At 41.5% G+C, this 25,020-nt stretch overlaps 1 protein-coding gene and 2 pseudogenes across 1 annotated transcript; 1 reads left to right on the forward strand and 2 right to left on the reverse strand.

Annotated features, from left to right (window-relative positions):
* Positions 1-243: 243 nt before the first annotated feature.
* On the reverse strand, positions 244-1,382 carry LOC129830143 (UDP-glucuronosyltransferase 2C1-like; annotated as a pseudogene).
* LOC129830142 (UDP-glucuronosyltransferase 2A1-like) lies at positions 1,374-8,768 on the reverse strand (annotated as a pseudogene).
* Positions 8,769-10,038: 1,270 nt separating this feature from the next.
* On the forward strand, positions 10,039-20,445 carry LOC129829310 (deleted in malignant brain tumors 1 protein-like). The gene is made up of 10 exons (XM_055890989.1): positions 10,039-10,087; positions 11,013-11,339; positions 11,628-11,945; positions 12,239-12,568; positions 12,885-13,217; positions 13,538-13,696; positions 14,413-14,525; positions 17,027-17,369; positions 18,048-18,383; positions 20,333-20,445. Exons 1-10 carry the CDS (start codon positions 10,039-10,041, stop codon positions 20,443-20,445), a joined length of 2,421 nt encoding a protein of 806 aa, XP_055746964.1.
* The last annotated feature ends 4,575 nt before the right edge of the window (positions 20,446-25,020 follow it).

A 25,020-nucleotide genomic window follows, 5' to 3' on the forward strand; every position in this document is an offset into this window, starting at 1 on the left:
CAAACATAGTCAAACCCCCTACTCAGAAATCTAGGACATAAAAGCAAGAAATGCATCACATTGTTTGCCCATATTTGCCGTATGTTGTTATTTAATAATTGTTTTATTTGTGCTGACCAAAAAAGAGATTGTGGTTTTATGTTAATATTTACATTGATGTGTGACTGGTACATTTGTCTGCACAAATAAAAACAGTTGTTGTGTAAAATGTTGTGTAAACAATGTGACATTGAGCAGATTGCATTGATTTGACATTTGCTTAACTACTGTTTTTTATTTTATTCCAAGAAATAGAATGATTGAGAATGACTGAAACCATCTCTAGTCTAATGAAAACATTTGTTATTTTGACAATGCCCATTTGTGTTGTAGTAGAATATAGTAGTTGTGTAGTTGTATATACTGTACTGTAGTATGTAAAACTGGAATTCATCAGAGGCTACTGCAGTTTTTCCTTCAGCAAAGAGCCCTACCTAGAATCCTGCAAGTCATTAGGGTTAGTAGCAGGACAGAGACAACAACAGTCAGGAGAAGTACCAGTACATCCACATTATGGTAAGCATACCAGGGCATCTTGTAGGACTCGGTGCCCAAGTGTGCTGCACCCTTTTGCCTCATAGCAAATTCTAGCCAGAAGATGGCGTTGTCCATTGGTTTGAGAGGTATCACAGTGGAGCTTTGACATTCTGCGCATATTATCTCTGTAGGGCTTACTCTTGTCCAGGATGTCTGTCAGAGCCTGTGTCATAGGTTCCACCTCTAGGTCCGTCACCTCGAGAATCTTAGCCACACCCCTGGCCTTTAGATGAAGCATGTTGTCAAACTGGTCAAAGATGAGAGGAAGGCCTAACATGGGAACCCCATGGTAGATGGCTTCATAGATGCCATTGCTGCCCCCGTGTGTCACAAAGGCTCTTGTTTTTGAATGGCCAAGTAGGTCGTTCTGAGGCAGCCAGTTCACCAGCAGTGTGTTGTTGCCTAGAGTAGAGGGCTTCTCTCCTGTATGTCTCCACACCACCTTCTGAGGCAGGCGGGCGAAGGCAGCTGCAATTACCTCTGACATCTCCGGGAGGAGGCTATCCAGCAGACTCCCCAAAGACATGACCACGACCCCATGTTCCCCCGAGCTCTGCACAAATGCCTCTAACTCCGCAGGCAAAGGCTTAGAGGGCTTACACTGGAAGCCCCCCATGTAGACCACATTGGGCATGGTAGGGCATGGAAACTCGAACACAATGTCCACTCTCATCAGCCATAGATTTACATTTACATTTAAGTCATTTAGCAGACGCTCTTATCCAGAGCGACTTACAAATTGGTGCATTCACCTTATGATATCCAGTGGAACAACCACTTTACAATAGTGCATCTAACTCTTTTAAGGGGGGGGGGGGGGGTTAGAAGGATTACTTTATCCTATCCTAGGTATTCCTTAAAGAGGTGGGGTTTCAGGTGTCTCCGGAAGGTGGTGATTGACTCCGCTGACCTGGCGTCGTAAGGGAGTTTGTTCCACCATTGGGGTGCCAGAGCAGCGAACAGTTTTGACTGGGCTGAGCGGGAACTGTACTTCCTCAGAGGTAGGGAGGCGAGCAGGCCAGAGGTGGATGAACGCAGTGCCCTTGTTTGGGTGTAGGGCCTGATCAGAGCCTGAAGGTACGGAGGTGCCGTTCCCCTCACAGCTCCGTAGGCAAACACCATGGTCTTGTAGCGGATGCGAGCTTCAACTGGAAGCCAGTGGAGAGAGCGGAGGAGCGGGGTGACGTGAGAGAACTTGGGAAAGTTGAACACCAGACGGGCTGCGGCGTTCTGGATGAATAGATCAGCACCCTGAATGAGAGAATAGATATTGGTGTTTGGATCGATGAATTCGTTGATCAGACCCTGGTATAGAGGTCTTGTTATGCCATAATCAATATAAAGAGAGATTCCATAATGCAAGAAGTTTTTCAGTTTGTTGACAAAACTAATTTTATCTGTGACCAGCGACCCAATAGTTGGTATGTAAGAAAGGGGCGAAGGTGCAATCGCAAAGTGTCCCTCTGCATTGGTGATCCAACGAACATTGAGCACAATAGGAAGACCCAAGTAACTCCCCAATACAATTCCTCCTGCAAATCCAGGATCTGTCAATATTTAATCAAAATTGGCTGCCTTCAGCTTCTCCATTAACTGTTTGTCCTCCATGGCTAAGCGGGCCATTTCAGCACTGCAGCCATGGGCCGCCTCCAGCAAATGAATGGTTTCTTTCTTTGACTTGATGAAGGACAAAATGGAGCGCTCTCGTGTCCATATCTCTAGGCTCCTCCTCAGGAAGGATGCCATGTACTCCAGGTCCTCCAGGCTGCTGGCCCTGGGCACGGGAAATGTGATGGAGGAGTAGTGGCGGGCGTGTTCAGGGATGTACCAGCTGGTGGATGAGCGGACCACTGTTAAAGTGTGACCCGCAGGTCCAGCTCTCGCAGGAGGATGTCCATGTTAAGCCAATGACTGCCGTCCACAGGGTACACCAGGATGTTGCCAGCCTGGCTCTGAGCTGGGAACACCCACAGGAGACAGGTCAGAAGGAGGAGAGCAGGACGTGGAGGGAAGCAGGGTGGGGCTGCCACAGTGACTATCATGGTTTGTCTGGAGAGGAAAAAGAACGTAACAAATACGGTTGCTTTCTGTATTTGAAAGTGTTTTCATTGACCACTGCTTTCCACCCTGTCTCACCACACACAGAGACATTAACTCATGTGACTATAGTCTCAAACATACAGGTACCTTCCAAAATAAACATAAAGTGTCTTAATAAGGGCGTTGGGCCACCACAAGCCAGAACAGCTTCAGTGCACCTTGGCATAGATTCTACAAGTGTCTGGAACTCTATGGTAGGGATGCAACACCATTCTTCCACGAGAAATTCCATAATTTGGTGTTTTGTTGATGGTTGTGGAAAACACTGTCTCTTGCGCCGCTCTAGAATCTCCCATAAGTGTTAAATTGTGGGTGAGATCTGGTGACTGAGACCAGTACGGCGTATGATTTAAATAATTTTCATGCTCATCAAACCATTCAGTGACCACTCGTGCCCTGTGGATGAGGGCATTGTCATCCTATGGCGGCTTAACCATGGTAGCCAAAATAATGGCCTGCTCAGCAGTTTTATACATGATCCTAAGCATGATGGGATGTTAATTGCTTAATTAGCTAAGGAACCACACCTGTGTGGAAGCACCTGCTTTCATACTTTGTATCCCTCATTTACTCAAGTGTTTCCCTTATTTTGTCAGTCACCTGTATCTAACCAAGTATAACATAGTTTGTGTGTGTATTGGTTGCATATTTTCAGACTGCCAATGATAAAGAGTTGAGTTACTGCAACTTCAAGACTTGCCGTCAGAAGAGGATATGAAGCTGGCTAGGCAGATATATATATATTTTTACCTTTATTTAACTAGGCAGGTCAGTTAAGAATAAATTCTTATTTTCAATGACGGCCTAGGAACATTGGGTTAACTGCCTTGTTCAGGGGCAGAACGACAGATTTTGTACCTTGTCAGCTCGGGGATTCGATCTTGCAACCTTTCGGTTACTAGTCCAACGCTCTAACCAATAATTCATGCTTAGATTAAAAAAGATGAGAGTAGCATTCGAATAGCAGTAGTTGGAGTCATGTTGTACACTTGAACCAAAGTTGGGTCCCTCCCTTTACCCGACAACAACCTTTGTGAGAGCCACAATGGACATGGTCAAACAAGTTTTGACCAGATAATGGACTTTTGTGTGATGATATGCACTGTGCATAGATATGATCTCATTCAGTGTAATCAGAGGGAGGCAAGAGCAATGTGTTCGACAAATGTGAAGATTCTAGAGGAAATTACATTTCTGATAATGGGAGGTCACTGGAAGCAAAATGTGCTATTGAACAATTCTTGGTTCAAGTAAGTTCATGCTACTGATTAAGCTTGAGGATCTTATGTACAGGTCCTTTCTGTTACTCATTTACAGAAAATCATAACATTTTGTTATCACTTGTGTAACACATCCATTCAACTTTCCCTGAATCCAAAAGTGTGTGAGTGTGTGTGTGTGTGTGGGGGGGGGGGGGGGGGGGGGGCTCTGCAAGAACCAGGGGTTTAGCCACACTTATTGTTAGTAGTTTGTTGCAGTATTTTGACATCATTTTACAAAAATAGAATGTAGCTTACACATGGGTCATTCTATGAAAAGTGTTTTTTTGGATAGTGTAATTCTGTCACACAAAAGCCAAAAACGTTATTTCACCTAATTGTAATATTCTGTCAGAAATACTTATATACAGACTTATATACAGTACCAGTCAAAGGTTTGGACACACCTACTCATTCAAGGGTTTTTCTTTATTTGTACTATTTTCTACATTGTAGAATAATAGTGAAGACATCAAAACTATGAAATAACACATATGGAATCATGTAGTAACAAAAAAGTGTTAAACAAAACTAAACAATTTTTTTTACGCTGGCTGCTCGTAAGGTTTCTTGACTTGGACATTCATTTTTCCCAACACATTGCTAAGGGAACATTAGCACTACATTTACAGAATGATTACCTGGAGGAAAATGGGGGAGGGTCATTTTTTTTCAACTTCGGTCAAGGGGAGGGTTTAGTAATTATTATTTTTTTAAATCTAGTCCAGGGGAGAGCCATGTCATTTTGAATAGATTACATTTCTATATTTCTCAGTGTTTTATAATTAATTTCTTAGTAGGCTATATATCGATGTGTGCCTGATGCCGCTGCTCATCTCTGATTCTCCGCTGGGCGTGCAATATCAAGTGTCTGCCTATATGCTATTTAGTGTGGTCTCAATAAAATAATCCATTGCCTATAGGCTACGAAGTGCATGCTCAGAGAAGCACAGTGCAAAGTTATATTTCTAAGATAGCTGCTGGGTTGGTGTAAATACAACCTTCACTCATGCTGCCAAATATACCCTCGTAAAACTGACTATCCTATCGATCCTTGACTTTGGTGATGTCATTTACAAAATAGCCTCCAACACTCTACTCAGCAAATTGGATGCAGTCTATCACAGTGCCATCGTTTTGTCACCAAAGCCCCATATACTACCCAACACTGCAACCTGTATGCTCTCGTTGGCTGGTCCTCGCTACATATTCGTTGCCAAACCCACTGGCTCCAGGTCATCTATAAGTCTTTGCTAGATAAAGCTCCGCCTTATCTCAGCTCACTGGTCACCATAGCAACACCCACCCGTAGCACGCGCTCCAGCAGGTATATTTCACTGGTTATCCCCAAAGCCAACACCTCCTTTGGCCGCCTTTCCTTACAGTTCTCTGCTGCCAATGACTGGAACAAATTGCAAAAATCACTGAAGTTGGAGACTTATATCTCCCTCACTAACTTTAAGCGTCAGCTGTCAGAGCAGCTTACCGATCGCTGCAGCTGTACAGATTGTATAGATTTTTCTATAGTGTTATTGACTGTACGATTGTTTATCCCATGTGTAACTCTGTGTTGTTTTTGTCACACTGCTTTGCTTTATCTTGGCCAGGGCGCAGTTGTAAATAAAAACTTGTTCTCAACTGGTCTACCTGGTTAAAAAAAGGTGAAATAAAAAATAAAATACAGAACTAGGCTGCATTACACACTGTAATGGATATTCCAACCCTGAGCCCCAGCCTGCTCTTTTGTGTGCTGCCTAAACAATGGCTGTGCTGTGTATGCTTACCTTATCAGTTCAGGAGCAGAGTCAAAAGCTTCTTCCGATTTTTGTTGATGTTGATTAGGTCATGTCCAATCTTGCACGCAGACTAGCCTATAGCCTATGTTCTGTTCAGTTTGAGAAGGAGAGAGCGAAGATGAGGAGGACAGGAGGTCAACTTTGATAGCTTGTTACTTGCCCATGATGTATTTATCAGAGTTATTGACCTCACAATAAGCCAAATTCGAGTAACTTACATTGTGGTGATTACATTTACATTTAAGTCATTTAGCAGACGCTCTTATCCAGAGCGACTTACAAATTGGTGCATTCACCTTATGACATGGTGATGAAATTTGAAGCAGGTATAATTCCTTTCAGCCGTCTTCATTTTAATTAGACTTAACTAACAACAAGAGGGCTTTGTGTTGGAGACGATTTCTTCCTATTTAAGAAATAAGAGGTAGGAGTACCTGTTTGACAGATGAAATTAGGCTATAGGCTGCTATTTCCATAGATTTGTTGTCAATTCCTCAATGCACTCTTTAAACTCTGTGTCAGTGAAGGGCTGTTAAATTAAAACAAAGACTCGAATTGAGGGGGTATGAGAGGGTATGCCATATGCAGACCTTTTATTAAAGAATATGGCAAAAAAGCACAGGCCTACCCCCTTAGTTTAACATTTAAGAAAATAAAACTGATCCGATTATATAAAGTGATCTATAACAGCGCTTTAGTCCGCGATGCTTTATGCTAGAATCAAGCTATAAAATATCTGGGAAAGACGTGACTCCGATGCATATATGGGAATTCCATTGTGTCCTTTCTTTGACTTTCAGAGGATGAGTTAGAACCTTCTATAGCCAAGGAGACAAAACAATTAACTTTGCTTGGGAAGTAATCTAAATATGTCACTATCAATTGATTAAGCTATTCACTTTCTGTACAATACAAGATTTTTAAACCCAGACAGTTTTTAGGGAAACACCTGAGATCTTCTCTCATTGGTTAAACCATGGAAGTAGAGTAGCCAGCAGTAAAGATGTTCTGCTTCGGGGTGGAAAAGTAGCCCTAATTTTGGAAATTACTATGTTCAGATTCCTAATGGCATCTCAGATTTAATTATTTGCAAACAGGGACAGTTTCATTGCAAACAAGACACAGATTTGGCATTGTAAAAATATGATAAAATGAACAAATAGGCCTAACTCTGTCCATTCATAGCCTGTGATTCTGGTAATTTTGTGTGGTATAAAAGAATATTCTGCTAATATGTAGAATTATTTAGAATTGCATGAAATTTTTTATAAAAGGCATTTTTTTCTCGAACCTGCACATACGATGATAGATGAATGCAATGCTTTTACTATAAAGGAGGTCTTTCCACTCCAACTCCTGTCCACATCGTCTGCGAACCCACAACCTTGTGGCCCGCTGCCCTGTGCGCTATCAAAATTCCTGCGTTGCCATGTAATGCTTACAGGACAAATAACAGTTTCTAAAACTGCATAAATAAGGCTCTGGTCTGTCCAAGAAATGAGGGTAACTCATGTTCTCTGCTATCCACTTTGTTTTAATTATTATTTGGCGTATATTGGAGGTTACTTTTTCAAGTGTTCATGGAGGGTTTTGGTAAAATATATTTTGCTGAAGGGAGGGCCATCCATTTTATTTCAGAGGTCCGATTTTGCGAGTTCGAATGTCATCACGGACAGCTTTAGCATTTCAGCAAATTACCAGCTACTTACTACTTTTTAGATACTTTGCAACTACTTAGCATATTAGCTGACCCTAAACTTAACATAACTCCCAAACATAACCGTATCCCCCTAGCTTTGCTAACTTTAGCCGCCTAGCTATTATACATCATATACCACGAATTGTAATTCATAACATACAATACGAAATGGGTGACGGACATCCACAAATAAATACATACCATTCGAAACATAACAATATAATATTAAATGGAGTGTCTCAGATTTAAGTACAGAATAATACGAAATGCTTTGAGATCCAAATTGGTTCACTCCCTAACCTTTAACCAGCGAAACAGCTGCTATTGGCGAACATGTGTTTGGAGTAGGGTACAATTATCGTATAATAATGATCATAATTGCCTTAATACATTATTTTCAGGAGACTTTATATTCAAGTAGATATGGTTTACCCAATAGCAGTTTATTATTTATACGTGAAGTGGGCAAAGTTGTTGATCATTTTACGAGCAGAACAGCGCGGTTGGGAGAAGAAGCTACATTTCAAAAATATCTAAGCGGTCAAAACCATTCGTTTTTTGAGAAAGGGGTGTCACCAAAACTGTGTTGTATACATTAGGTGTGCAGTAGTGTTATTCATGTCTTTCAAATATGCATTATGATGCATTACATGCAACAACAACAAAAAACATCAACAAAAATTACAATTATGATAATAACTGTGACCATTTGCATGACAATTAACGTTAATCGTTACCCTACATTCCATAATCGTCACAGCCCTAGTTTGGAGTTACCTTTCTAGCTAATAGGCTATGCTATTGTTTTTTAAATTTAACCTTTATTTAACTAGGCAAGTTAGAGTTTACACTTCTTCAGATTGTAATGTGGGAGGTCAAAATAATGATAAAAGATCTACCAAATCTATACATTTTTAAAATGTGAATTACTTGTCCTTTCCATTATCACTCAACGGATGATAAGACATAACATTTTGGGAAAAACATCCCACTGAGCAAAAAGAGGTTCAATCAACGTTGTTTCCACGTCACAACTTACCTTGAGTCTGAAGATATGATGAGTACCTTGTAAGTGGCCCCAAAGAACCCCTTTGGGTATGAGAGCACTTCGTAAAAATTGTTTGAATATTTCCAAGGCGATGGGAAATAAACGCCAGGCAGTGGCTGTTTTTTCACTTATCTGTGGGTGCATGTATTTTTTTCTGCTTATCGAGGGTTTTCAGAGACTACTACAACAAACATATACGCTGCAATTTAGCACACCGCAAGAAAAGTACAAATTACCTTTGACCTAGATTTCTGACGTGGTCTGTGCTATAGCAGAGGGAGAGAGAGAACTGGTGCCTCTTCTGAAGCATGTGTTCTGAAATTCAATGCCTGCTTCAAAAACAGATTATGCAGAGAGGATTATGCTAAATTCATTCACACTGATTGAGCCTCTCATAACCCAAAGACAATGCTCTTTAAAAGTGCAAGATATGAGATTTACAAGTATATTCATTCATTATAATTAGGCCTAAATATTGTTTGAAAACCAATAGTAAAAGCATTAGCAGTTGTATGACCTCTAAAGGGGATTTCTAGTATTGTGGTCATGTCTTCTAGGCCAAATCCACACACAGTGTTCCTGCTTTAGTCTCTCATTTACATAATGCATGTGCCTGTATCCCAATTTAAGATTTGGTCCTTAGTGAATAGAAAGTGTCCTATAGGTGTAATCCGTTGATATACTGATGCATCACACTGAAATGACTATTTCCTTGGAGTTTGTTATGAGCTAAATTAATGTTGTCTAAGTTTAACATTTTGAATACGAGAGGGGCATACATCACATTATTACATCAATTTATATCGAGAGTTTACCACAGAACAATAATTCTGTCAAAATCTTTGAATGTTTGCTATGTGAGATGAGCAAACTTGTCAAAGTCACTGGGAAACTGGTCAGAGGCTAAGCCCACTAAGTGAACCAGCAAATCCTGAGTTGTATCATAATGTCCTAGTAGGTTAGTTTACATGGGCAAAATTAAAACTAACAAGGTTATGTTTTGTTTCTAAGTTAGCTTGTTAAAATTGACCCCATCCCACAACCTATCATGAAACAGTCCTACCCCCCAGGGAATTGAAAGTGGGAAGAGGAAAGCACCTGGAACATTTTAATATGGTTCTGAAACAACTACTACCCAAATACATACTTTCTATTTTCTCAAAATACTTTCTATCACGGAGCTGGTGTCAGCCCATGCCTGATATTCTCACGTGCTATTAAATAACCCGACAACTTTCATTTAGCTGTTAAATTCTGTCCCCTCATTGTTGAGCTCTCCTTTAATCAGAGCCTAAAATCAATAGAGCAACCAGCACAGAAAGCTTGTATTCTGTTTTGATAAACGGTGTGTTACTCTTATTCCCAGAGAAGATGCCTTTATGTGGTTTCTTTTCAAATAGTAGTCTTCACTGGTGTTATGTAATATGTATTCAGTGATACATAAATGCCACCTTTTGTTAGATATCGGTTTTCCTCTTTGGAGAAATCAGGTGACACACAACAAAAGGTAACAAAACCTGGCTATAAAAAGGCTCATACATGACATTCTCAACTTTGATCATGAATCTTACACCCAAGCGCAAGTGGTACCTAGCATTTGTGATTGCAGGTGAGCAAAATGTATTTTAACAATACCATACATTCATATTTATGTTAACTATTTATGAAAATGTTTGTCCCATGTTAACAAATAGTGTGTTTTTCAAAATACTTAAAACACAATTCACATTTTGTGTACTACACAGGGCTCTAGGATTTCATATAGTAGTTTTGTGCAAGGTTCTCTGCAAATCATTATTTATTTTATATTATTGAGTTAATCCACAATGGTGACTCTGCTCACTAACATTTTCATTGTATAAATGCCGTATTGATTTGCGAAAGTTCAGAAACAGCACTGTGAAGTATATGACTACTAATATCCTGGTCTAATTTGTTTTCCAATTAATCTGTTAACTAATAGCAAATAAGGACTGAAACACATCCGTGTCCACCTCCTATCAACTCTCAAACACACATAACCTTTGACATGGCTATAAAATATAACATCTTTAACTTATTGTATGTTTTATCATTATGTTCCTCTCATGTAGTTGTTTGCTCCAATGAAGGAGCATCTCGAGTTCTAGACAGACGTAAGTATAATAATGAAGCACTGAGACCATAGACTTCTAATAAGTTCTGTTATTGAGTTTGTTGGCAAGTTTAATCTCCATAAATATTTTTCATTACATGATGTCAGTCATACACTGGAGTTAAAGTATCTCTTTGTGTGACTATCATATAAATACTCAAAGTGTCTAAATAGGGCTCTATTCAATCCGTATTGCGGTAGTTCAGCATTACAGTGTGATTAAAATTTAAAGGTAATGTTTCCGCGTTAGCTGAGACTGCATTTACTGTAAACGCTGTATATGTCGGCTGAATCGGAAATTCACACTTCTAGTGCGCAATCTGTAATGCTTCAGCGATACAGATTGAATAGAGCCCTTAATGTGGGACTTAACGAAACAATTATGTTCTATCTGCCTCAGTCAGTGCTGGAGGAGTACGTTTAGTGGATGGCCCATACAACTGCTCTGGCAGGGTGGAGGTGTACTATGCAGGCCAGTGGGGTACAGTGTGTGATGACAACTGGGACCTGCTGGATGCCAAGGTAGTGTGTAGAGCACTGGGCTGTGGGGCAGCCCAGAAGGCCCTGGACCAGGCCCACTTTGGCTGGGGTAAGGGGGAAATCTGGCTAGATGATGTGGAATGTTCTGGGAATGAAGAGTCACTGCTTAGCTGCAGCTCAGATGGACTGGGGTCACACAACTGTGGACACTTTGAGGATGCAGGAGTGATATGTGAGGGTCAGTCAGGTGAGTGGTTGAATTTGCTATAAAGATGCATCTAAACTACCAACTTCAACTAGAGGCTTGTGTAATACTACCATTTCTCTCTCTCGCTGTCTACCCCCCCCCCTTCTCTCTCTCTATCTCTCGCTCTCTCTCCATCTCTCAGGTCAATCCCCTTCAGATTCCCATTGTGAGTAATAAAAAAAGTATTCCTTACTTTATGTGTCAGTTGCAGAACGAATCATAATACCTATTTGAAAATAAAAAGTTAATGCCCGTAATGAGTTTCTCACTTTCCCTTCCTTTTAACAGCTGGCTTGACAGTGCGCTTAGTTGATGGTCCCAATCACTGCTCTGGAAGGGTGGAGGTCTACCATGATGGGAGTTGGGGGACAGTCTGTGATGATAATTGGGGTTTCCTAGATGCCCAAGTTGTATGTAGGGAGCTGAGCTGTGGACCAGCCACAGAGGCTCCTCACCAGGCTTACTTTGGTGAGGGGAGTGGCTCAATCCTATTGGACGAAGTGGCATGCATGGGAAGTGAGGGATCTTTACTGGAATGCAACTCAGGAGGGATAGGAAACCATAACTGTGGCCATGATGAAGATGCCAGTGTAACTTGCATGATGGGTAAGTCTAAGCCTACAAATGCAGTAAGCACAATTGAATAAAATAGTTTATGTTGAGATTAATTAAGGAGAATTGAATACCTGTTTTTCACAATATCTCACGCACATTTTCATTATTTAATATTTTCCTCACATCCAATTCAAGAACAAGAGGACCCAGATAGAAACAGTAAGATAAATGATATAAAACTATATTCAAATTGACAATATGAGTGGTCCTTACAAAGCAAACCCTATCCTGCACTGAGGAGCCAAGCCTTGGGACTACCTAAAATAATGTATTCTTCTCTCCAGTGGTCCCAGATGATGGCCCGTTGATCCGGCTGGTGGATGGTCCTGATCAGTGTTCAGGGAGGGTGGAAGTGTATTATGCGGGGCAGTGGGGTACGGTGTGTGATGATGACTGGGACGTGAGCGACGCTAACGTGGTCTGCAGACAGCTCAGCTGTGGGTGGGCTATGGATGCCCCCGGACAGGCCTGGTTTGGTATGGGAGTTGGCACTCCCATTCTGCTGGACAACATAGCCTGTGTTGGCACAGAAGGCACTCTCTTTGACTGCCCCTCTGAGGCGATAGGTCATCATAACTGCATGCATCCTGAGGATGCGAGTGTGGTCTGCTCAGGTGAGATTAAAGGGGAAGTTCCGTATTTAACTATTAGATGGTTCCTGACCCTGAAAGTAGTTTTTGGGCGAAACTGTATTCCTCGGTTGAGTTTTATCTAAACAGCCACTACAAATTTCCGCTAATTTAAGGCAGAATTAGCTTTATTTATTAATAACGCTTTTCAAGGTAACATGCAGTATATGCAACAACTCTTTGTTTTTCATGTTCCTCCCTATGGATTGCAGGTTCACACCAGAGTGAGTACATTCATTTGTCTGCACACTACACAATAATCTCCACAGTCTGATGCATCAATTTGTGAACATTAAAACAGATTATTTACCTATCAAAGCTGGACCTTCAATTCGCTTGGCCGGTGGCTCCAACAACTGCTCTGGTAGAGTAGAGGTGTTCCACTCTGGCCAGTGGGGTACAGTGTGTGATGATGACTGGGATCTGAGGGATGCCCAGGTGGTGTGTCAAGCACTGAGCTGTGGGATGGCCCAGGAAGCCCCAGGTAGAGCCTGTTTTGGTCAGGGCTCAGGACCCATCACTCTGGATGATGTGTCGTGTGAGGGCACAGAGAGATCATTACAAGACTGCAGCGGAAGTGAACCAGGGGTACACAACTGTGACCATAATGAGGATGCAGGAGTCATCTGTGCAGGTAAGAAAGTTTGGGGAAAATAGGGTTGTCAGGGTACCTGCGGGTTATTTCATCTGTCAATGTGCTATCACGAGCAGCGCCAGCCTCGCTCTTTGGCATGAGTAAAGTAAGTTTGGAAAGTATGAATCAGATGTGTTATCAGATGTGTTTATATGGACACATATTATCAGATGTGTCTATATAAACCAGATTGTAAGGGTGATTATTCTTCTTTCAAAGCATCTAAACATTTGAATCAAACTATTATATTAAACTTAGTATTGTGTGCATGTAAACATAGTCAAAGACAAGTAAATATATGTGTTACCTTTACCATGAAGATGGCATCTTTGAAGTGCGTATAGTCAACGACCCCAACAACTGCTCTGGTAGAGTGAAGGTGTTCCACTCTGGCAAATGGGGTACAGTGTGTGATGATGACTGGGATCAGATGAATGCCTGTTCTGGCTCTGAAGACTCTTTGCTGCTGTTTCCCCACAGTGGACTGGGGATCCAAAAGTGTTCCCACTATGAAGACCTACACGGATAAGATACATGTTTGGTGGAATGAAGTTCAGACATCATGATATTGTCTATGTTGTTAACAGTACTAGTGTCACTGTAACACCAAACTGGATGAAAAACCTAATTCTATGACAGGTCCTTCTGGAGATATCCAGCCATTTAACTCCGTGTGGACCTTCTTATTTTCTTTTTGCAATATCGGATCAATCTAATATGGGGTCTTACTTTATTAACTGGATCAAAACCATTCATGAAAAAACAAATGCCATATTCACTAATGATGTCCTATCAAAATAATTCCTTCAGAGCAGAGGAACCAGGAAAGGTTGCCGTCTTTGCCTTTGCCTTTAAAGAACTATGATATATGCAAAACCAATGTAAAATGTATACAGCCATTTACCGCATCATGGACCCAGGGTAAGTTAAACTCTTATTCAATATTCTAGTGGGTCACATTCAATTTATATCCAATTTATGTGAGTCATCAAAACTTATTGTACATCAAAATCAGTTTGTGATTAATTGTGTGCGTCACATTTACACTGTTAACTCTAAAGGAAGATGGCGCCAGAGGGTAGGGCTGCCATCTAATCGGCTCTTAACCAACCATGCTATTTTGTTTGTCTTTTTGCGTTGTTCGTAACTTATTTTGTACATAATGTTGCTGCTCCCGTCTCTTATGACCGAAAAGAGCTTCTGGAAATCAGAACTGAGATTACCCACCTCAAGTTGGACGAGGAGTTCTTCTTCAATGAGTCGGACGCGAGGGATATACTACGGACGCCCAACCAGGCCCAGATCCCCGTGATTTGATGGAAAAGGAAACGTAGGTTTTGCAAAAAGAGATCGGGATACCTTGTGAGGATCAGGCAACGAGTGACTAATCTCCCCTTGCCTTCTGTTCTGCTAGCTAACGTTCAATCGCTGGAAAATAAATAGGAAGAAACTGAAAGCATGTATATCCTACCAACAGGACATTAAAAACTGTATTATCTTATGTTTCACCGAGTCGTGGCTGAACGACGACATTAAGAACATACAGCTGGCGGGTTATAAACTCTATCGGCAGAACAGAACAGCAGCCTCTGGTAAGACACGGGGCGGGGGCCTATGCATTTATGTAAATAACAGCTGGTGCACGATATCTAAGGAAGTCTCAAGGTTTTGCTCGCCTGAGGTGGAATATCTCATGATAAGCTGTAGACCACACTATCTACCTAGAGAGTTTTCATCTGTATTTTTTGTAGCTGTCTACATACCACCACAGACCGATGCTGGCACTAAAACCGCACTCAATGAGCTGTATTCCGCCATAAGCAAACAGGAAAATGCTCATCCAGAGCCGGTGCTCCTAGTGGCCGGGGACTTTAATGCAGGGAAACTTTAATCAGTTTTACCTCATTTCTATCAGCATGTTAAATGTGCAGCCAGAGGGAAAACAATTATAGACCACCTTTACTCCACACACAGAGACGCGTACAAAGCTCTCCCTCGCCCTCCATTTGGCAAATCTGACCATAACTCGATCCTTCTGATTCCGGCTTACAAGCTAAATTAAAGCAGGACGCACCAGTGACTCGGTCAGGACTGTTTTGCTAGCACAGGCGGAATATGTTCCGGGATTTCTCCGATGGCATTGAGGAGTACACCACATCAGGCACTGGCTTGATCAATAAGGGCATCGAGGATGTCATCCCCACAGTGGCTGTACGTACATACCCCAACCAGAAGCCATGGATTACAGGCAACAATCGCACTGAGCTAAAGGATAGAGCTGCCGCTTCAAGGAGCGGGACTCTAACCTGGAAGCTTATAAGAAATCCTGCTATGCCCTACGACGAACCATCAAACAGGCAAAGCGTAAATACAGGAATAAGATCGAATCGTACTACACCGGCTCCGATGCTCGTTGGATGTGGCAGGGCTTGCAAACTATTACAGGCTACAAAGGGAAGCACAGCCGAGAGCTGCCCAGTGACACGAGCCTACCAGACGAGCTAAATAACTTCTATGCTCGCTTCAAGGCAAGTAACACTGAAACATGCATGAGAGCATCAGCTGTTCCGGACGACTGTGTAATCACGCTCTCTGCAGCCAATGTGAGTAAGACCTTTAAACAGGTCAACATTCACAAGGCCGCTGAGCCAGATGGATTACCAGGACGTGTACTCCGAGCATGCGCTGACCAACTGGCAAGTGTCTTCACTGACATTTTCAACCTCTCCCTGTCTGAGTCTGTAATACCAACATGTTTCAAGCAGACCACCATAGTCTCTGTGCCCAACACTAAGGTAACCTGCCTAAATGACTACCGCCCCATAGCACTCACGTCTGTAGCCATGAAATGCTTTGAAAGGCTGGTCATGGTTCACATCAACACCAATATCTCAGAAACCCTAGACCCACTCCAATTTGCATACCGCACCAACAGATCCACAGATGAGAACATCTCTATTGCACTCCACACTGCCCTTTCCCACCTGGACAAAAGGAACACCTATGTGGGAATGCTATTCATTGACTACAGCTCAGCGTTCAACACCATAGTGCCCTCAAAGTTCATCACTAAGCTAAAGACCCTGGGACTAAACACCTCCTTCTGCAACTGGATCCTGGACTTCTTGACGGGCCGCCCCCAGGTGGTAAGGGCCGGTAACAACACATCCGCCAAGCTGATCCTCAACACGAGGGCAACTCAGGGGTGCGTGCTCAGTCCCCTCCTGTACTCCCTGTTCACTCATGACTGCACGGCCAGGCACGACTCCAACACCATCATTAAGTTTGCTGATGATGCACCGACAACGAGGAGACAGCCTATGGAGAGGAGGTCAGAGACTTGACCATGTGGTGCAAGGACAACAACCTCTCCCTCAACGTGATCAAGACAAAGGAGATGATTGTGGACAACAGGAAAAGGAGGGCCGAGCACGCCCCCAAATTCATTCGGCACGTGACAAATACAATTTCACTTGATTTGATTTGAATTCATATTAACAAAACAATTTCTCATGGACATAAATCCCACTGCCAATTTTGGATCTTGTTTATCAATATGTGCATAGAGGGCCTGTATTTTTTCCTTGCAATACCCATGCAAAATTCATGAAACGTATGTACACCTCGTAATTGATCGTTACATTTTTTTTATTTTAAGAAATCAGAAAACGTAGTAAATGGAGTTCAGACAGGTACTGTATCTTTTTTTACAGGTCCTACAGAGAACATCCAGCAAAGCTCCACATGGACCTACGGTAATGTATTCTCTTCATATTCCTTATACAAACAATCCCAGTATCTGTTAATCTTCAAATTTATTCTTGTATTTTACAGATGGCACTTCCAGAGTGCGTCTGATCAACGGCACCAACAACTGCTCTGGTAGAGTGGAGGTGTTCCACTTTGGCCAGTGGGGTACAGTGTGTGATGATTGGTGGGATCTGAGGGATGCCCAAGTGGTGTGCAGAGAGTTGGGCTGTGGAGACGCTCAAGAGGCCTTTAGATCTGCAGAGTTTGGAGAAGGAAGTGGCTCCATCTCTCTGGATGACCTGGCTTGTTCTGGCTCTGAAAACCTTTTGCTGCAGTGCTCCCACAGTGGACTGGGGAACCATAACTGTGGCCACCATGAAGATGCAGGAGTCACCTGCACAGGTAAGATACATCTTAGATGGAATGATTGTCAAGATTGTCGAACAGTACTAGTGTCACACTAACTCCAATCTGATGAATATAACTGAAATTAATTGACAGGTCCTACTGGAAGCATCCAGCCATTTACCGCATCATGGACCCAGGGTAAGTTAAACTCTTATTCAATATTCTAGTGGGTCACATTCAATGTATATCCAATTTATGTGAGTCATCAACACTTATTGTACACCAAAATCAGTTTGTGATTAATTGTGTGTCACATTTACACTGTTAACTCTAAATTCATATTAGCAATCCATTTTCTCATGGACATTGTCAAAATAAAAGTTTTGGAATAAATCCCACTGCCAATTTTGGGCCTCATTTATCAGCATATGTATTGAGGGCCTGTATTTGTTTCCTTGCAATACCCATGCAAAATTCATCAAACATATGTAAACCTCGTAATTGTTCATTCAAATGTTTTGTATTGTAATTAATCCAACCAGGGAAGCACCTCATTTCTAATCAGAAAACGTAGTAAATGGAGTTCAGACATGTACTGTATCTTTTTTTACAGGTCCTACAGAGAACATCCAGCAAAGCTCCACATGGACCTACGGTAATGTATTCTCTTCATATTCCATATACAAAGTTTTCAACTCAACAACAATCCCAGTATCTGTTAATCTTCACATTTTTTCTTGTATTTTACAGATGGCACTTCCAGAGTGCGTCTGGTCAACGGCACCAACAACTGCTCTGGTAGAGTGGAGGTGTTCCACTTTGGCCAGTGGGGTACAGTGTGTGATGATTGGTGGGATCTGAGGGATGCCCAGGTGGTGTGCAGAGAGTTGGGCTGTGGAGAAGCTCAAGAGGCCTCTAGATCTGCAGAGTTTGGAGAAGGAAGTGGCTCCATCTCTCTGGATGACCTGGCTTGTTCTGGCTCTGAAGACTCTTTGCTGCAGTGCTCCCACAGTGGACTGGGGAACCATAACTGTGTACACTATGAAGATGCAGGAGTTACCTGCACTGGTAAGATGACTGTTTATTGACATGAAGTTTAGATATCATGATATTGTCTATGTTGGTAACAGTACTAACATCACCACTGTAACTCCAAGACAATAAATGTAACTGAATATTCTGTTCATTGACACTGACAGGTCCTTCTGGAGGCATCCAGCCATTCAACTCATCATGGACCCAGGGTAAGTTACATCCTTATTCATCATTCCAGTGGGTCAGATTCAATTCATATCCAGCTTTTGACATCTTCAAACCTGAATGTACCCCAAAATAAATGTTTGATTGATTGTGTGTAATGTAATTGAACATAACACTTATGCCAACCCCTGATACACACAACAGAACAGTCATCCTTTAAAAAAAGATAATCAGCAAATGTGAGGGGCTTTAAGCAGAAACCAGTCCAAAAATGAGTGTTAGCAAATACCTAGACGTTCTGTAAAAGTCTGTGTGAAACAAATCATAGCATATGTGTCAATATTTGATTGTTTTCCATTTTTAGGTTCTGGTTCCGGAGGTTTCTGAAAGCATATAGATCTCTCATCCGTACAGCCTAGGAGTATCAAGGGTTAACCATAGACACTGTATGTACTTTCTAATTCTATTTGTCGTCAACTCTCTCCAGCTGGTACATGCTGCTGTGCAAATTAAACACACTTCTAAAAATACAGTGTGGTAAACCATTATCGGTAACAATTAATTTCCAGCCAGAGGAGATTCTTGCTTTCTGCAAGAAAGTGGGGTTGAACCATTTCAAATTCTGCCTCATGTATCATTCACAATGGCCATCAATAATGACACAATGCCAAGAAGATCCTGTGTCAGAGTTTCCAAACCGAGAAGGTGAAGACAACCTAGGCCAGCCAAGCCCCAAAGGCATTCTGAATTTTAACTCAAATACACTTCAAATGCAATCACATGACCTGTAAGATGAATATGCATAAGGTTTTGAAAATGGTTTGTATAGTGTTCATATGCTGTAACTAACAAATCAGTATGTGAACTAAATTCAATTCCCCCAAAAATCAGAAAATATTGGAACATTTTCAATTCATGGATTTCATTTCAATTAATTAATGATATTTAGTCTTTTAAAGGTTTGTTGACATTTTTCTGGTTATACTAAACACTGTGTTGTTCCTTTCATGGTTAGGACATTCTGTTACTTGTAGACTGCTGTGTGTCCTATTCCCAAGCTAGTCTATTGTGAATTATCATTAAATATCTTTAATTAAATCAAAACAAATACTGTATTGTTCTTCAAAATAATTTGGGATTTTACCCATATATTCACCAAGTTGCACATAAGAGTAAGTTCACATGCTAACAGAAATCCAAACCAGTCTAATTGGAATTAATGGCAGTAGGGGCGTAGGTAATGCATTTCCTGCTTTTACTTATTCAGGAAAATAAAAGGCAAGTGATTCTGTAAATCAGAAATTGTGTAATAAAAATATTGTCACCCCAAAATAGTCAAATAATTATAAATACATTGTATAGCCTACCAATGTTCTGTATAAATAGACTCTAAAATGTATGTAAACAGACCAGAGACATCTCAGTGTTTGTTTTCTTGGAAAGCTATGTTACAATATCAGTAGCTTACTTTTCTCTTACATTTACAACTTTGTTACAACCTGGCTCAAGATTGTTACAATGGGAAACCACACACTGAGTAAAGGAATAACAAAATCAATTTTTTCCATAAATAAAGTAAACACTCACAACAATAATCACATGAGGGTCAGTAAATTAGGTGTCAACTGCCAAACCAACCAACCAACCAACCAACCAACCAACCAACCAACCAACCAACCAACCAACCAACCAACCAACCAACCAACCAACCAACCAACCAACCAACCAACCAACCAACCAACCAACCAACCAACCAAAGATATGCATGAAGAGAAGAATCTCTTGCTGAATAGGGAAACAGTGGCTTTATGCCACAGCTGAGCTTTCACAGGTGTGCCCCGTCAGCACTGATGACCCTCCCAGCTCCGCCCACCTCTCCTACTCCGCCCACCAATCTCCTGCAGGAAGTAAGCGCATCAAAACACAGTAGACAGAGCAGGGAGGGGCTGTCACAATTTGTCTAAGTCCTATCATCAACTGATATCAGCCAGGCTGTGGATGGACTGCATTATTTTAATGGAACATTGGCATATTGACAGTTAATTAGAAAAATGTATGGAATCATTCAACTAATACTGCCTGACTAGCTAGCTAATAAACATAATGTACAGATATTCTTACACAATATTTTAGCACATCACTGGCTGACCATGGTTGGCCAAGTTCTTTACCAAAATGGCTGACCTTTTGTACTGTCATCAGATAGTTCATGTCCATTCTAGTATTCCAAAGTCCTAATTCAATGGGTTTCACAATGTCAAGTCAGGCTTATGGGAGGTGCGCTGCTGTTTATTGAATAAACATTAGCTAGTCAGTCGATCACATTTATGGCATGAAAGAGGCCCAGCAACTCAGCTCATTTCACAGGTTGAGCTTTATTAATCTTTATTTAGATTCTGAATATGCAATCAGGCAATTCCATGTTATGGCAGGGGATAACTTGCAATTGCAGTGGCCTATGCTAGAGACCGGCAGATCTCAATTCACATTTGTTATATTTTGGATTGGACATTTAAATGATTTAAAATTAATGAATTGATTATGTAATTTGTTGTGTAAATGAAGAGACCAAGTGCAAGTCAGATTCCAGTAGGTGAAGGTCATGGACTCAATAACTTCCTTCCTTCTCTTCCCTCTTCTTCACCCCACTCCTGTGTGGGCTATGTTTTATTCATGGGGAATTTGCTGGCTGCGTAGCTACCTCTATAATTAACGTAGTTTAGCATTAGAAGGCAACTTGTTCTGGGGAGAAGGACAGGAGTGATCTGATTATGATGAATGGACAGTGCATATCAATGGGAGCAGAGAAACAACCTGTCATGTCTCGTAGGTTATGTAACACTATTATTCACTGATTATCTATTAATATTTTTCTGTAGCCTAAATGCTTAGCTAATTATTATGAAGATAATAAAAACATCTAGGGTACTAGGGGGTAACTAGCCCCCTGGGGTAAATGCCCCCCCGTAATTGACATTAAGATCACAAGATGTTAACAAATTATTTTCCCTGGCTGCCACTGTTCTTGCTCAACAAAAACTGACCCCTGTGTCATCACAACTTGTGGAGATATTTCAACAAAACGATTTTGTGTTTTTTTTGTATATGTACACTACCGTTCAAAAGTTTGGGGTCACTCAGAAATGTCCTTGTTTTTGAAAGAAAAGCTCATTTTTTGTCCATTAAAATAACATCAAATTGATCAGAAATACAGTGTAGACATTGCTAATGTTGTAAATTACTATTGTAGCTGGAAACAGCAGATTTTTTATGGAATATCTGCATACTGTAGGCATACAGAGGCCCATTATCAGCAACCATCACTCCTGTGTTCCAATGGCACGTAGTGTTAGCTAATCCAAGTTTATAATTTTAAAAGGCTAATTGATCATTAGAAACACTTCTGCAATTATGCTAGCACAGCTGAAAACTGTTGTGCAGATTTAAAGAAGCAATAAAACTGTCCTTCTTTAGACTAGTTGAATATCTGGAGCATCAGCATTTGTGGGCTCGATTACAGGCTCAAAATGGCCAGAAACAAAGAACTTTCTTCTGAAACTCGTCAGTCTATTCTTGTTCTGAGAAATGAAGGCTATTCAAACTGAAGATCTCATACAACGCTGTGTATTACTCCTTCACAGAACAGCGCAAACTGGCTCTAACCAGAATATAAAGAGGAGTGGGAGGCCCCGGTGCACAACTGAGCAAGATGACAAGTACATTAGAGTGTCTAGTTTGAGAATCAGACGCCTCACAAGTCGTCAACTGGAAGCTTCATTAAATAGTACCCGCAAAACACCAGTCTCAACATCAACAGTGAAGAGGTGATTCCGGGATGCTGGCCTTCTAGGCAGAGTTCCTCTGTCCAGTGTCTGTGTTCTTTTGCCCATCTTAATCTTTTATTTGTATTGGCCAATCTGAGAAATGGCTTTGAGATTGGTGTTTTGCGGGTGCTATTTAATGAAGCTGCCAGTTGAAGACTTGTGAGGCGTCTGTCAGAGTGGTCATCGGATTCTTGGTCACCTCCCTGACCAAGGCCCTTCTCCCCCGATTGCTCAGTTTTCCCGGGCGGCCAGCTCTAAGAAGAGTCTTGTTGGTTCCAAACTTCTTCCATTTAAGAATGATGGAGGCCACTGTGTTCTTGGGGACCTTCAATGCTGCAGAAATTTTTTGGTACCCTTCACCAGATCTGTGCCCCAACACAATCCTGTCTCTGAGCTCTACGGACAATTGCTTCGACTTTAGACAATTACTTCAATTTTAGAATAAGGCTGTAACGTAACAACATTTTGAAAAAGTCATCACAATTAGGGTACTAGGGGGTTACTAGTCCCTCCCAAAGCACAATGTCTAATTGCTGGCATAAAAAGCAACATTTGAAAAACAAAATTGTATGTGGATAAAGGTCATGCTTAGGTGAATAAACTATAAAGGGAAATGAATGGCTACAGTTGAGACTTTTTTTGTTATTTCATAATATGTTGTTTTTAGAAAAGGTGCCAGTTACCCCAGTAGAAGATTATGGCATAGGGTTTCACACAAGTGTGTTGAAATCCATTTAATCCGTTTTTAAAAATTATTATTTAGTAAGTTTTACTTAAAAACTAAATCTAGGTGTATTATTTTAATTATTTTGAATAAAATATGCTGGGGAAATGGTGTTGCACACATCACCATTAATATCTGCACTAATAGTAGATTTGATGTAAAGTCCCTCTTTTTAACTCACCTGCACATTCATTTTATTGTTTCTTTCTTTGTTGTTCCTTTTCCAAACAATACATTATGTACAATTGCAATAAGTATTATTTGAATAATGCAAGATTTAAAATCCCAGCAGTCTTCAAAATGATATTCAGGAGCAAAAGCTTTTCAATAGTTGTTTTTAATTCCTCTGTGGAGATGGGAGACCGTTCCAGAAGGACAACCATCTCTCCACCAATCAGGCCTTTATGGTAAAGTGGCCAGACGGAAGCCACTCATCAGTAATGTCACATGGCATCCCACTTGGAATTTGTCAAAAGGCAGCTACTGTCTCTCAGACCATGAGAAACAAGATTCTCTGGTCTGATGAAACCAAGATTGAACTCTTTGGCCTGAATGCCAAGTGTAACATCTGGAGGAAACCTGGCACCATCCCTACGGTGAAGCAATGGTGGTGGTAGCATCATGCTGTGGGGATGTTTTTCAATGGCAGGGACTGAGAGACTAGTCAGGATCGAGGCAAAGATGTACAGAACAAAGTACAGATAGATCCTTGATGAAAACCTACTCCAGGGCGCTCAGGACCTCAGACCTGGGCGAAGGTTCACCTTGCAACAGGACAACAACCCTAAGCACACAGCCAAGACAACGCAGGAGTGGCTTCGGGACAAGTCTCTGAATGTCCTTGAGTGGCCCAGCCAGAGTCCGGACTTGAACTTGATCGAACATCTCTGGAGAGACCTGAACATAGCTGTGCAGCAGCACTCCCCATCCAACCTGAAAGAACTTGAGAGGATCTGCAGAGAGGAATGGGAGAAACTCCCCAAATACAGGTGTGCCAAGCTTGTAGCGTCATAACCAAGAACACTTGAAGCTGTAATCACGGCCAGCGGTGCTTCAACAAGTACTGAGTGAAGGGTCTGAATACTTACAGTACCTGTCAAATGTTTGGACACACCTGCTCATGTTATTATTTATTTAATAATAGTGAAGACATCACAACTATGAAAGAACACTTATGGAATCATGTAGTAAGCAAGAAATTGTTAAACAAATAAAAATATATCTTATATTTGAGATTCTTCAAAGTAGCCACCCTTTGCCATGATGACAGCTTTGCACACTCTTGGCATTCTCTACCAGCTTCACCTGGAATGCTTTCCCAACAGTCTTGAAGGCGTTTCCATAAATGCTGAGCACTTGTTGGCTGCATTTTCTTCACTCTGCGGTCCAACTCATCCCAAACCACTCAGGAACAGATATAGCCCTTGGTTCTCTCCAGACCTGACTGCCCTTCACCAACACAAAAACATCCTGTGGCGTTCTGCATTAGCATCGAACAGCCCCCGTGATATGCAACTTTTCAGGGAAGTTAGAAACCAATATACACAGGCAGTTAGAAAAGCCAAGGCTAGCTTTTTCAAGCAGAAATTTGCTTCCTGCAACACAAACTCAAAAATGTTCTGGGACACTGTAAAGTCCATGGAGAACAAGAGCACCTCCTCCCAGCTGCCCACTGCACTGAGGATAGGAACCTCTGTCACCACCGATAAATCCACTATAATTGAGAATTTCAATAAGCATTTTTCTACGGCTGGCCATGCTTTCCACCTGGCTACCCCTACCCCGGTCAACAGCACTGCACCCCCCACAGCAACTCGCCCAAGCCTTCCCCATTTCTCCTTCTCCCAATTCCAGTCAGAGGATGTTCTGAAAGAGCTACAAAATCTGGACCCTTACAAATCAGCCGGGCTAGACAATCTGGACCCTTTTTTTCTAAAATGATCTGCCGAAATTGTTG

Source organism: Salvelinus fontinalis, chromosome 31 (genome assembly GCF_029448725.1).
Source record: "Salvelinus fontinalis isolate EN_2023a chromosome 31, ASM2944872v1, whole genome shotgun sequence".
Taxonomy (NCBI): domain Eukaryota; kingdom Metazoa; phylum Chordata; class Actinopteri; order Salmoniformes; family Salmonidae; genus Salvelinus; species Salvelinus fontinalis.

Bases quoted from the DNA above. Each gene is read 5' to 3' on its own strand.
- LOC129829310 (XM_055890989.1), top strand. From the start codon at position 10,039: ATGAATCTTACACCCAAGCGCAAGTGGTACCTAGCATTTGTGATTGCA. The intron at 12,569-12,884 runs GTGAGATTAAAG...ACATTAAAACAG, and splicing joins TGCGAGTGTGGTCTGCTCAG to ATTATTTACCTATCAAAGCT. The intron at 18,384-20,332 runs GTAAGATGACTG...TTTATGCCACAG, and splicing joins TGCAGGAGTTACCTGCACTG to CTGAGCTTTCACAGGTGTGC.